Source organism: Anabas testudineus, chromosome 11 (assembly GCF_900324465.2).
Source record: "Anabas testudineus chromosome 11, fAnaTes1.2, whole genome shotgun sequence".
Lineage (NCBI taxonomy): Eukaryota > Metazoa > Chordata > Actinopteri > Anabantiformes > Anabantidae > Anabas > Anabas testudineus.
The window spans coordinates 5,813,179-5,827,328 of record NC_046620.1 but is presented as its reverse complement, the minus strand read 5'-3'; the positions used below and the strand labels follow the sequence as shown (position 1 = coordinate 5,827,328).

Below are 14,150 nucleotides of genomic sequence, written 5' to 3'. Positions count from 1 at the left end.
CCATTTATCACCAAATTTCATCTGACATGAAGTTTAGTTTTCACTGCTCTGTTAACAAAAACCTTGATCGGAAACATGGATTTCCGTGTCTGCAAATTGGTTTGAGTTTAACTTACATGTTAGAAGACAAACAGGTTTTAAAAATAAGAAAGAAAAAACAGGATGACACAATGTCATGTAGCATTGATTAAGTTATTCTGCCTTGAAATGACAGACACAGAGATGTTATAAAGGTTATTTGCAGGTTCATGCATGCGGAAGAGGTTTATTAGCAGTGGCGATGCTAGATTTTTGAGAGGCACATTCAAAGGGTGGACAACTGTCTCCAAATCCTTCCAGGTTTCTGTCCATGGTGACCTCACTTCTGACTTACATAAGTCACCTAGCTCTTCTTGGGAAGTGTAGGAGGTGTTCTGACATTTGCAACACCATTGGTGGTGTTACATTGATGCTTATACCCCTCAGCTCGGCTGAACTGACTTTGTCGTCCACAGATTCTTCCTATCGTGCCCTTCGACACAGCTGGCGACAACATCAGCATGACCACCGGCTCCAGAAAAACATTACAGCAACAAGTTAGCATAGCGTATGTCCTCCACTCAACATTTTTATCCAACACAAACCCAACAATGTGTGAGGCATTGTAGGGTGCGTAGCACACCACAAACACAGCAAGCGTGGAGAGTGCAACAGCCAGGACTCTCCTCTTCCCCAGAGCAGGTAAATTCGAGTGCCAGACCAGAGTAACGCAGCGCAGTGTGCAAAAGAAGGTCACAATCAGAGGCACAAAAAACAAAATGATGGCCATCTCCAGGCGTAGCGGCAGCAGAACCTCCAGCTGGGAGTCGGTCAAATCTTCATAGCAAATTGAGGTGTTGTTGTTGATGGAGACAAAGTAAGCCCCTCCTTCAGCTACTAATGCAAAGCTGAGATGTAACAGCACCAGTGCCCAAAGGACAACGCTGATGAAGCAAGAGAGTCGTGCATGGCGGTATCTCTTGTAGATTATTGGGAATGCAATGCTGAGGTAACGTCCCACGGTCACAGCGGTGATGAAAAGGCAGCTTCCATACAGAGAGGAGAAGAGAAAGAAGCTGTAAACAGGGCAGACAGGCGGTGGTAGCCTCCAGTCCTTAAGCAAAGTCTCCAGAGCCTTGATGGGCAGCCAGACCAAGAGTGCCAGGTTGGCCAGGCACAGGTTGAGGGCGTAGATCACATTGGGTGTGGCACCACGCTTGCGGGCCTTGCGCACATACACGAAGAAGACCAGGAGGTTGGCAGGAAGGCCCAGCAGAAAAGTGAGGGTGTAGACAAATAGGGCAATTAAGTCTTTGACAGGCAACTGCATCTCTTCAGTTTAAGACATGGATACCACTGAGAGACATAGAGTGTCCAGGAGAAAGGTAGCACTGCCACCGGATTGTCATGACAAGGAGAAATCATCAAACTAATTAAAGTAATCTGAAAAGTTGTGTCTCAGAAAGTTAACAGATTATAGACTAACAAACCTCCCCATTCATAAAAAGCTGGCTGTCCATTTTCAGCATGTTATTTTCCAAGCTGGTAAGAAGATGCTGCCGAGCCTGGTTTCTCCCTCCTGTCCTGATCAACCTTGACTCTTACAGAAACAACATCACAGGACAGGTGAAAGTGAAAAAAAAAGGAGGCGGTGGCCACGAAGGTGCTGATGCATGTGGGCGTGAAGGGGGCAAGGCGCACACGACACCGTGCAGATAAGAAGATGCATCCATGCAGAAATAGGGGGCATTTAGAAGGCACCAGGCTGCCTTAATTGCCCTCTCAGAGGAGGGCAACAGACAGGTAGCATCTGGGCCCTTAAGTGAAATGATTCAGAATAATTCAGCGTGTCAGGAAGCACATGGCCGTGCCCTTAAAGCAGAGGTTGTCTAAATGAACTGGAGAGCCAGGCAGTAAAGTCATAAATGTGCTAAAGCGGATGGTCAATGCGATGAGAGGATGGGGTGGGCTTGGGAAAGGGTAACATGTTTTTGGCATGAAGGAGCTGTTTCCAGTTTTATGGCAGAGAATGAGTTTATTAGTTTGTGTGTGTATGTATGAAAGTGAGTGTGTCATGCAGCAGGGTTTTGGTGAAGAAAATGAAGCAGAAAATCACTGGGACTTGTTGCAGAGGCATTTTATTAGAAGAGAATGACGGATATAATATATAAATAAAAGGTTTTTCCAAGAAAAGAACTGCAGCCGACAACATAGCTTTTACAATTACTACAACCTATATTTATCAGCCATAGTTTTGTTGTTCAGGATTCCTTTCTGAAGGTGGGTTGCAGGTAGTTTAATTAAATCCAATTAAGATATCTATTATCAATACTATGGCTTCATCTCAATAATTCACTTTTTCCCTGTTGCAAACTGCTGTAAGTGTGATGCATCATCAAGTCAGGCAACAGTGTGACAGTCAGTCTAGAGTCTTCCATGACTACTCCTGCACCAAGCCTTAGTGGATTTTGAGGTATACTGTGGACCATGTCTTGTTGGAAGGCCCAGAGTTCTCAGATGTCCTGAGTCCATTTCAACTTCCATACGCTGCAGGTTTCTAGTGCTACAGGAAGCAAAGCAGCCCCAGAGCATCACTGAGCCACCCCCATGCTCTACTGTTCTTTTTAACATGTGCTTTTTTCTTCTTCCTCCAGACATACCGCTGATCCATAAGCCTAAAAAGATTTCACAGAACTCCACAGAACAGAATCCCCAATCTTCTTAGCTTATTTCTATGATTTTGAGACCACTGGAGCTAACTTTTCTTGTGCTTTTGGGTCAGTCATATTGTGTGTCTTCTGGCATGGAAGCGTTTTGCATTTAGTACTTACATAGTTTTACTTGTTTATCATCCTAAACATCAACTTTTGTAATCCAGCCATACTTTGCTTACTTACTGCTTTAGAATGCTGATGTTGTTTAATATGGACCCCCATCATTATTACAGTGAGGGTATACACATACAAATAGGACAATTAGTGTGTATAACACACAGATTCAAACAATTAGAATGAAATTTCTTACATCGTCTGAAGTAAGAGTTAATGGTGCATGTGTGTGATCTCTGCTAGCTTCTTCCCATGTTATGTGTGGCACACTGAAACCTTGTTTATACTGTGGTGTTAATTTACTATGGTGCAAATTAACTTTTATTTTTACAGAAATGATATTTTCCCTAATATTTGCTTGAATTACTTTTTGCCTGGAAACTTTCTTGATCAATCAATAACATACACGTAAAATAAAACATCATCGACAAACATTCATGTGCAAATGTTGACCTGGTGCCAACATAGACATATCTTATCTCAGGGGATCTCACTTTCTATGTAAACTTTCACAGACAAGAAAGAGACCAGACATTTTATTTAAAAACAGATCTCTCTAGCCCATCTAAATCCTCATAAAAAGTAACGACAGACAAATACATCCATTTGAATACATCACTACTGAGTCAGGTGGGAGTTGTGGGGATTTATTGTTTTAGGTGCCCTGTTTAGTGCCTGTTTACCAGATTTTTTATCTAAACCATGTATACTGTATGAGTCAAAGTTCACGTCATTATCACTGTCTTCATGCTTCAAACAGCGTCATATGATCAAACAGTACAATGAGGCAAAACAAAGCCATTAAAGCTAATGGTCGATAAAAGTAATGACTGTGTTAGACATGAACATGAGCACTAAATTCTAAAAAAGACAACCTCAGATGCATAAATATATTCAGATACAAGAAATATCTGTTTATTGAGACAAGAAGCAAACATTTCTGTATAAGTTAAACAGACACATTAAGTACATACACAACCTAAAGCACACTGTTGACTATTAACTACTGGAAGAGTTGATGTCTGTGGAAGTGAAAGATAAAAACTAAATGAGTTAACCTTAGAAATCTTCTTTAATTAGATCTCCTCCCTCCAAAAACATGGCTACCATCCTCTCACTGTGCCAGCAGCTGCAGGTTGCTCCTCCCACTGGAGTTTGTGAGCGGAACCAGCAGCACAGGTTTTTTATCCGTGCAGGAGGTTGATGCGAGGCGGGAGCGGGTGTTCATGCTTCGCTGTTCCAGAGATAAAGCTTCCTGTTTTCTGGAAAGATCCTGCAGCATGTGTGAGTGATGGAGCTTCATCTTCTGCAGAGAGTGCCTGAGGGAGCGAAGTGATCAGATCAAAGTTTCAGATTGATTTCTTCTGGTTCTGGCGTCTTCCTATCTCCTAATTAACTGATTTTAAATATCACTACATGTTCACTACATACTGTAGGATAAATGTTTGTATATGTTTATCTTCTCCTGATTGGCATTGGTGAAAAACACAGCAAAAGAAGACTCACTGAGCCTCAGATAGCTTTTGTTTCAGAGCCATAATTGTGGCCTCCAGCTGATGGACTTCATAAACGAGTCCATGTTGAACCTGGAAACGAAAGAAGAGACGCATTAGGCTGAAGCCTCTCATAGTTTTTCCGCTTTGATTTACAATAATACACCTCATCTCTGCACAAGTCCATGCCAGGTCTGTTAGTCCTGTTCTCCAGTCTGGTGTGAGCCAGTTTCAGCGAGGCTGTCTTTGCCTGCAGGTCTGCATCCAGCCCGTGGATGTCGCTCTCCATTTCTGCCATTTCATCTTCAGTCTACAGACATATACAGACATATAGACGTATAGAGTGTGAGTGTGTTTCAATCAATATGGTCTGACCTGTGAGAAAAGGCCTGAAACTACAGTATTGGCAATTAGATATCTTACATTTCGTATTTGCCACTCCAGCTCGTCGCGGGCTTTCTCTTCATGGTGATTGCGCTTACGAAGGGCAAACTCTGTGGCCTTCCGCTGAGTCTCTAAGTCATTCTGCAGCTAAGAATTAGAGGACAGAGAAAGAATTCATTGCAAATGTGCTGACAGAACAAATTAGAGCAAGATTAGTGCATGACACAGATTGTTGGGATTTGCCAAAAAGAAGTTCACAGAAGTGCCATGTAGTACTCATACCTGGGCTCTGGTGAGACTCATGTCCTCCCTCATTTGCTGGGAGACCTGCATGGCTTCCTGGGCACGAGCCATATTATACTGGCTGAACTGGATCCACTCCTGTGGGGTGGAGGAACTATGGGATGACAGTGGAGACAGAGGAGAGCTAAAATTATTAATCTATTACATTCTGTCCACAAGATTATGTAAGTTATATGTAAGTGTTTTAAGTGGCTTTTGACCAGTCTCTTAGCAGAATACTTGAATGTGCATGCAATTTTTTATTTCATCCCAAGGTTACCCTGATGGTATGCGAGTTGGGTTGGTCTTTAGGGAGATCTGAGGTGACTTTATTGTAAGTGACAGGCAGGACAAGTCAATGTCTATAGCATCCATCTTGTTCTGGAGGTCAGCGGTCAGCTGGTGTCGAGCCTCCTGCAAAACACTGGGGAAAAGAAAAATCAGAAAATGGCCCGTATAGAAGTTCTGCATCACACCACAGTGTCTCTTACCACAGTTGTTCAAAGGCTTTGCCGATGTGCTGCTGCAGAACTTGCTGCACTCTTTCAATCAACTCCACTTCTTTCTTCAGCTGCTCTTCCACAGGGTCAGCAACCAGCTCGGACCCTCGCCGTCCCTCCCTCAGCGTCAGACACTCAGCACTGACTTCCAGAGGAATCACAGTTGCAGCCAGTGCCTGCTCGGTCTGCTCTTTAGACTGTCACAACACACAGACGCCAATTTACATTATGATTTCATTGAAAACAATATTAAATATACTATAAAGCACATAGCCTCTTGCCACTTATTGTACTATTACAAAGAAAAACTGAGAATCCTCTGGTGGTTTTAGAGAGTTATGGACAAATCACCAGAGTCAGTGCTTCCATCTCTTCATCCACTTTCTGTGCACAGGATTCCAGTGCTTTTTTCCACTGAGCAACATCCCAAACCCGGTCACTCAACCTGCGAGAGGTGTCGCTCTCATCCCAAGTCGTCTAAATAGAAAAGGTGCAAGAAAAAAGGGAAGAAACAAAGGAATTTGTGAGTAATGTGCGATGAATGGAAAAATCCTTCATCCTGTAAACATTAAAGAGTCTGTTAGGTGATCACAAAAAGAAAAACCCACCTTACAGCTGGTCTCGTTGCGCAGTGACCTCCCTTCCTGTCGGATGACGTTGGAAACGTGTCGCTCATGTTGAGCTATGGCAGACAGCTGCTGGTTGTTGTCAGACCACTCTGACACAGTGTGGCGCACGCCGGGCTTTGCAGAAAGTGTAGACATCCCACCACTGCAGCAACATGCAACGATTTCAGTCACTGTTTACTACGTATATCAAGTATAGATAAAGGTGTAGGATTTGTTTCAGTAGCACAGTGAGACCCTTCAGTACACCAACAGATATGATGGCTTCTGTGTGATACAGCATAGAGGAAAATTGAAAGATACCAGTGGAGAGTTGGAATTATTAGTCTAGATTTATTCAGTAACCATAAAAACAACTTCTATATTGTATGAATGTTCAAATATTGTTTTTATTTTGCTTCTTTTATTTCTTAGTTATACTTCTGTATCACTTACAATAATGTAACTGAATACTGTGACACACATGTGAGTGTAACATGTACAGTCCATGTGTATTTAAAGTTAAATTCTTAATTTTAACTTAATTTCTTGTCTGTTTTTTCTGGAAAACTAGCGTTGGTGAAGATGAAACGTTCACGGACAGTTGGATAAATCGGTACCGACAGATGTATCACAGCTTCAATAAGATGTGAGATAAAACATCTTTGAAGCAATTATGACGCGCAAATGACTTAAACCAGTACTTTATAAAATAATGATAGTAATAATATAATAATAAAAGAAAGATGAAGAGTTTTACAGCAACAGAAACACCGCTCTCCATGAAGTGTCGCCTACATCCAAACACCGCCACCTGTTTAATTAGTTGTTTATTATAATTAATCCAAAACTCTTTGTTTTTTTTTTACTCACCGGATTTCTACAATATTTCGTTAGCGAGCTCGTGCTGGGTTCCTGGACCGGGTCTCCTATAGCAACAGCTACTCCGGCCGTCTCCAGGCAACGAACAGACACAACGTTCCACTGATACACGTATAAATAATTGAAATACCATGGCAACGCCGGTGACGTTTAAAGAGCGACAGAGAAGTTATTTGGCTATAAATATATATATATATACTATTAAAATACTTCTTAAAAAACTACATAGACTGCTACAACTCTAGTGGCACCGTGTTAAATTAATTTTTCTTTCAATTAAGAAAAAAGTAAATAAAAACAAATATAGAGCCAGTTAGCATCATAAAGTACATGGTGGCCAATTAAAAATAAAATAATGACATAAAAACTTGCTTTGCTACCACAAGCCAACTTATTTTATATACTGTATATAATAATAATAATATATAAAAAATGTCTTCCTAAGCAAAGGACACTCGGGTATAAACACTTCTGTTTTATTGTAGTATAAGAATTTCTCATGCCAGTGGTTATATTTCCATGCTGTGGTGACTTTCAGTGTAGACAAAAGCTGGTTAGTAACAACTACCATCACTCAGATTCAAACCACCTTCAGCACATTCCTGACCATGGTTGTGTTGTCGTCTTCTGTCCGCAGCAATGCTTCCCACGGTTTTAAAGAATTGGGGAATATTGCAGAGAAAAAAACAAAACAAATAAAGAAAAAGCCACCGCCGGTGTCCACTAAAATGCAGTAGGACTGTTGGACCAAACAGAGGCTGGTCTTGAACCAAGACACATGACTGAACCTGTATTTCAGTGCATTACACCAGTGACCTATTTCGCAGATATACAAACAAACCTCCTTTTAATGCCCATTAAAAATTATTCACACATTGAAAATCATTTCCATATTCTCAATTATCTGTACACTGCACCTAATGGGGACACAAAAGAGACCTAAAGTGTGTCTGTAAAGACTCCATTGAGTCTGGGAACCACTTGCCAGTGCACTATCCCAATTACCTGAGCAATGTTAACACCTAGATTCTCCAACAGGCTTCGTTAAGGCCTTGCACTAAAAAGAAAAAAAAAAAACCTCCATGCATGTGGTATGAAAACTGCTCACACTCGTGACTGTCATAAAAGTATTTAAAAGTGTAGTCTTTTTTTATTTACTGTTTTTTGGAGTGTCAGTGTTAAGGGGCAGAAATGGAAAACGTCACACAGATGATCCACTGACAGTAAAGATATCCTCAGTGACAGTGATGAGCACCATCCAAACATCAGGTTTTGCCATTTTGTTTGTTGCTGGAAGTAAACAAACAAATGTTTTTTTCTTTGTGTATATATATATTGATTAAAGACTAATAAATTAAAAACTAAATGCGTGTCATTCATGTCACATTTAGTAGCTCACACACAGCAAATGTCATCAGAAGAAAGAAAAACAAAAAAGGGAGATTGTGGTACGATAAAAGGCGAAATCAATAAAAGTAACTCTTCTGCAGGTTCATAATTTAAAGTAAAAAGGAAGTTCGGTGCAAGCGTGGTGGTGCTGTGTAGAGGTCGTTTTCCTTGAAGCAGAGGTGAAAGGTTCAGTTAGCTACACAGTTAACGGATTTCAGAGCGCTCAGCCTTTGAACTGCCGGAGGTGTAGGAGGCGATTTCAGTTTGCAATCCTTCAGTGTTCTTCTCAAGCTCTGCGTGTGTGTTTTTTGTGGTCCAACTTCAGATGGAACTTGTCTCTCACTGTTATTCGTTTCATAGTACTGTTCAGGTGGGTAGGACGACGCGCAACGCTGTGTTTGTGACATTACATGCGTCCACTCCACGATCACTGCGGCGCTGCATCTCCATTGACTTCTATGCCGTGCTGCTGCAGCTGTGCTCGAAGCAGTGCGTTGTCATTCTTCAGCTCCTCGATCTGTCAAAGTTATTGAGAAGAGAAGTTATTGTCTCATGTTATCCGACGTTTTCCTGCTCCACAATTTGGTTTTTATTGTTAGACATTTGTCTAAGAAGTTCACCTGTTGTCTAAGCAGCTCGTTGTCCATCTCCACTCGCTCCACCTCTTTGAAACTCTCCTGCAGTCGCTGGTTATTCTGACGCAGCTCACGAATGTAGTCACAAGCTTTGGACAGGATGCCTCCTTTACTCTGAGAAATACAACAGCTTGTGATAAAGCACCACATGTTAAAATGACTCATTACTTCCTTTATTACCAATTCCTTTTTTATAACCTTTCGTGTCACTCGCCAATAAACATTTACTGAACTTTCCTACAGTGACTAAACCACTTCAGCCAAACTCCAGCATGTAGAGCAATAATAGATTAATAAACTGTATTAACACTCCCACGTGTGCATGTCTAATGACAATATTACCTAATTAGAGATTCAGATCTTGAACCCTTAGCTGTAGTTACAACTGGTGTTTCAGTTTGACTTTCAGCATTAGTTATGCAGGCATGCAGTAGGTGAAAGGAGAGGATGTACTGAAATGGCATTGATTCAAGTGTGGAAGAGGTCAGCTCCGACATGCAAATGAGCAATCTGAAGATATGCAGGGCAGGAAATGTGTACAGACATGACTTAAAAAAGAAAACAGTTATGATAGACAGTATTTTAGTATGTTGCAAAATGTACAGAAATTTAAATAAAATATAATAATTGAGAATAAAATATAAATTTTGGGAACTGACTTCGGTACTCACCGCTCCTGTTCTGCTGTCAACATTGCAGTCGGGGATGATTTTTGACAGCGTAACGATCCAGTTGTTGATCTTGTCTCTTCTTCTTCTCTCCACTGCAAAGAAAGAAACGTATTTACCACCAAGCTGCGGTTGATATTTGTCAAATAGATCAGTATTATAACAGGAAACCCAAACTCATCTTTAGTGTCTCGTGTAGCACATATGTGATAAACACCAAAGTGGGCTTCAGCAGTAATCGATAAGAAAAGCTAATTCAGCACATACCTTCGTTGTGCTGCGCTCTTCGCCTCTCATCTCTGGGTGCCCGTGGACCCTCCACCTTCCTGCGAAAACACAGCAAAACAAATATGACAAAGAAATTATGAATAAAATGTCACATTTTCAGCATCGGCCCTGACTGAATGTGGGGGAAGAGGTGCAGGCACAGCTGAACGTTCACCCCCTTTGTTGACTTTGTGCACCGTCTCCTCTGACGATCAACTCAGTCACAGGATACTTAGCTTAAATCTGACTTAAACCTAGAACTGTCAACATATAATTCATGAAACAGGGATGCTAATGATGCCACCAAACATCTGTCTCTACAACACATGATGGGGGCAGGGTGGGGGGCGTATGTGAAAGTTCTTCTCACCAGTTTGTACTGCCATGCTGCAACATCTCGCTTTCACCAAGGTCTCTGGGGATGGCAGGTAAGTAGGACAGAGTGTGGTTTTCAGATGTTGCTTTAAATAATGATAGTGAGTTTTTTTTTGTATCTTCATTTGCACACATAATGACACAGATTGATCATTTCACAAATGGGAGGATGAGTAAAGACAATCCAGTTCACTGTGAAGTTACGGGTCAAAAGATGAAGCAATGTGGAGGTGAGATGTCGGCCAAACGTGTAGGGAGAGAGTTTAGGGGACTGAATTTGTAGGGAGGTGCTTTACTCACGCAGTGTAGGTGTGTGTACGAGGTGCGATGGTACGTGGCGTCGCCGTCTGCAGCACCTCAGGAGGGGTCATCATCACATAAAACTGACCTGGATTAAAGAACATAACACTCCTGTAAACTCTGTATCTGTATGTAACCGGGTTCTGACAACAGCATCATTAATTCCTTCCTGACTACGGAGCATTTTCTCACCTCCTGCCTGTGTGATTGTTGGGTCGGCGGTGGCCTGCACCGACACGGCCGTGGCTGTACCATCGCTGACGGTGGCGGCCGGGAAATAAGCAAAACGCGTCTCTCCCCCCACCGCGTCCCCGCCAGGACTGCCCCCATTACTGAAAGGGTTCTGGATCACAGCCTGGCAAAGGTGGAGAGAGGGGACACGTCAGTCAAACAGTGGACTGCTAATATCCTTATACATGCTGTGATTGAGAGTCCCATTATAAACTCGAAAAGTCTGTGGCTTGAAGATTTTTCAGTACACATTTGCTTATTAATTTAATCTTTTATCATTTAATGATCAATGTGATCAATTCTTCAACTCTATCTTTTTCTCATTTCATCTAAAGTCAACAGTAAAACATGAACTGCATACTGATTTCACCAGGTGTAAAGCTTTTGTTTGAGAGCAAACACCACTGACAAAATTCCCGTCCTTACACCTGCCCCGCTCTCACGGTTCATCTCTGTTTACTCACCTGTGCTACAGCCTGAGGGGCTCCGGCAAAAGCCGCAGCAGAGACGACGCTGACGGCTCCAGTCCCGTCAGCTGTTGCTTCTAATTGATCGTCAGTTACCTGAACCACACGATAGGTCACCTGCAACAGTAAAGTAAAGTAAGTAAAGTAAAATCTTTTGGTTTTCATTCAACACAGTTTCACTGAAGCTATCCTTATTTTGCAGGAATGTTCCCGTTCACACAATCATAAAGTCACACACAAGAGGCCACTGCAGTCTAAATGTCCCTAAACGAAACCAGGACTTTCTGACATTTACCTTCTAAACAGGTCACAGTCATTTTTGACCCTCATATAAAAACAACATGTTATCAGGTGTTGACATCTGCCTCCCATGGGAAAAATCCCATGTGTCACAGATAGGAGTGAAACTGCAGTAGTGTATTTGATGCACAGTCTGTAGTTTCTTTTTACTAAGTGGGACGTTTCATCACCGCCAGAAACTCTTATCTGCAGTTGCATCTGCAAGTCTGTTGTATTTTTAGCTAGGTGGTTTTATAAAACCACCGACTACATTTATTATGTTGCATTTTTCATGCTCTGTCTTTTGATAATTAGAGATGTTTCAGTCTCGTATTCACATGACTCCTGGATAGAAATGCATTATTTTATTTTCTAAGTTTATTTCTGTATTAAATCTTAGACGCATCAATAATTATATTGTGATTTCTGAGACCTATATCTTCCTAGATAATAATATTTTACCATTTAATATTCATTTAAGCCATCTGACTGCATTTATTTGTACAGCTTTGCTGAGATGCACCTTCGTCCAGTTCAAAGTGGACAACAATCAAACCAGGTTACAGTGTGATCGTTCCTCATATCGAGTGTGAACTGGCCTGTTTACCGATATCATGCATTGAGATGTTCTGGATATTTCCTTTCACCGTTCTCACCTGCCCTCCGCTGTTCTCTGTACGAAACTGATACTGCACATTGTGGTCAGCGAACGCAGCCTGCGGGACGCCGGTGATGGTCACTGCAGTCTGCTCCTCTGTCCCGACTGCTTCTCCTGAAACACACAAGTCAAGTGTTTCAGATATATGATGTTTAACAGTCGTGCAAAGAAGGTAAACAAACAGATGGATGACTGCTGTGGGTGATGACCACACATTTGCTCAGTTTTACTTGGCTGCCTGTTCAAGATTAAGTCTCACTTCTTATTATTTGACTGTGTGAAGGAGCAACACTGTGAATTCACAGCGACGATGCTATTTTCAGAAAGGCAGCAGAAATATTTGTAGAAATGTGGCTCCCACCTTCCTGCAACTGCACCACTTCTTCTGTTTCCTGTTTGTCGTGACTAAAAACAAAAAGAGAACAGCAATGAGACCAATTCAAACGAAAACGTCAATGCACATTTCTCAGAAATAAGATGCCCATTTAGGACTCCAGACTGTCTCCAGAGCAAGCTGTCAGGGTGAGCTGTGGGTGGAGGGCGCCCCCAGGAGGGCGCATGAGGACATAGCTGATGGGACATAAATAAAGTGGAACACGTAGACGTGCAAGAAATAATGTTACTTCAACTTTCAAGAGAATAGCAGGTATTTAAGAAATAAAATTAAACTCTGATTTGACTCGTTTGTTTTGCTGCACAGGGAAAAATCAACTTTCAAAATAACCATCAGTCCTCACACCGCCCCTCGTTGTTGGAGTTAAGCGTTATAATCCTAAAAGTGCTGCATCAGGAGCAGTAATCACTCAGTGCAATTCAGTGTTCATGGGAATAATGTGGACGAACTGCTGCAGTGACTTTGTCTTTCACAGCTGCTAAATAAAACACGACAGGCGTGATGTTACACATTTGCAAAAGGGCGCACAGTTTGTGCTGGAAGTGTCTCTAGAAGCGTTTTAACGCATCATCCCGGGCGGCTGCACAGTTCCTGCTTTACTGAGAGGCACAATATGAAACACTGCACACATATTAAAAGTATCTGGAGCAGGCTGGTTCTTAACAGAGCCCTGCAAACAAGCACAGAGGGTTTTAGGCCGTGATGGGAGCCATGGCAGAGCAGGAAGCGACCAACAGCCTCTCACCTCGCCGAGCTGTCCAGACTCTGCTCCAGCATATCCATGGAGGTTTAGTGGGTGGAAAACGCCGATATTCAACGACACTGATTTACGGAGATGGAAGCGCTGATCACGGGGACAAACACACGGGTCATGTGAGAAAGACAGTCCAGGACACGTGAGGCACCGACCGGGCAAGGAGCTAAAATGGAGGCCGCTGCGAAGTAGGACGAGTCCGTCTGCGTCTGTGCGCGAAACAAAAAGCAGTCCGGGTGTTTACGCAGCTTCACCGACACGACTGTGTTCCGGATGGGTGGTTCAGCTCGTTAGGGTCTTTTACAGTAACCGATGGGTGTACGGAAGGAGGGTTTTGTCCGCTCAAATAGTCCGTTGGAAAGGATTGTGTTGGTGGTTTCCTTTTTGTTGCTCCGCGGCGCACAGCTGCTGTTTATCCGCGCAAAAGCTGCGGGCTGCGACATGCGCCCAATAAGATATGGAGTGGACTCGATTGTGCCTTTTATTACGTGGTGAAATCGGTGTTTTTCAACCTCTGTCTTTTTATAATTAGGGATATTTCAGTGTAGTATTCACGTGACTCCTGTGGTGTCAACACTTTGGTGGATAGAAAGAGATAATTTAATGTAATCGGTTTATTTCTGCTTTAAAACCTCTGGTTCTAATGTCAATTCTGGGACATAAATCGTCCTAGACAGTAGTATGATGGTGTTTAATATTAATCTACGCCACATGTGTTGACAATCAGCTCATCAGCTGCAC

General features: G+C 42.3%; 3 protein-coding genes across 6 annotated transcripts; all 3 read right to left on the bottom strand.

The window, feature by feature from the left end:
• Positions 1 to 382: 382 nt before the first annotated feature.
• LOC113153638 (free fatty acid receptor 3) lies at positions 383 to 1,348 on the bottom strand. The gene has a single exon (XM_026347323.1). It carries the CDS (start codon positions 1,346 to 1,348, stop codon positions 383 to 385), a length of 966 nt encoding a protein of 321 aa, XP_026203108.1.
• A 2,235-nt stretch (positions 1,349 to 3,583) lies between these two features.
• Positions 3,584 to 7,069, bottom strand: tekt2 (tektin 2 (testicular)). The gene is made up of 10 exons (XM_026349013.1): positions 6,984 to 7,069; positions 6,114 to 6,276; positions 5,857 to 5,982; positions 5,497 to 5,702; positions 5,286 to 5,429; positions 5,006 to 5,120; positions 4,763 to 4,870; positions 4,506 to 4,649; positions 4,353 to 4,432; positions 3,584 to 4,165 (listed from the first exon to the last, which is right to left on the bottom strand). Exons 2-10 carry the CDS (start codon positions 6,267 to 6,269, stop codon positions 3,961 to 3,963), a joined length of 1,284 nt encoding a protein of 427 aa, XP_026204798.1. The 5' UTR covers positions 6,270 to 6,276; positions 6,984 to 7,069; the 3' UTR covers positions 3,584 to 3,960.
• A 378-nt stretch (positions 7,070 to 7,447) lies between these two features.
• Positions 7,448 to 13,872, bottom strand: usf2 (upstream transcription factor 2, c-fos interacting). 4 transcript variants are annotated; one of them, XM_026347396.1, is made up of 11 exons: positions 13,401 to 13,872; positions 12,623 to 12,666; positions 12,260 to 12,375; positions 11,322 to 11,441; positions 10,819 to 10,981; positions 10,627 to 10,714; positions 10,322 to 10,366; positions 9,952 to 10,010; positions 9,676 to 9,779; positions 9,002 to 9,130; positions 7,448 to 8,898 (listed from the first exon to the last, which is right to left on the bottom strand). In XM_026347396.1, the coding sequence occupies exons 1-11, from the start codon at positions 13,436 to 13,438 to the stop codon at positions 8,809 to 8,811; spliced, it is 996 nt and encodes a 331-aa protein (XP_026203181.1). In that variant the 5' UTR covers positions 13,439 to 13,872; the 3' UTR covers positions 7,448 to 8,808. The 4 variants fall into 4 exon arrangements, with proteins under 4 accessions (XP_026203181.1, XP_026203182.1, XP_026203184.1 ...); XM_026347397.1 differs by having other exon boundaries at positions 9,688 to 9,779; XM_026347399.1 differs by lacking the exon at positions 10,322 to 10,366 and having other exon boundaries at positions 13,401 to 13,871.
• Between the last annotated feature and the right edge of the window lie 278 nt (positions 13,873 to 14,150).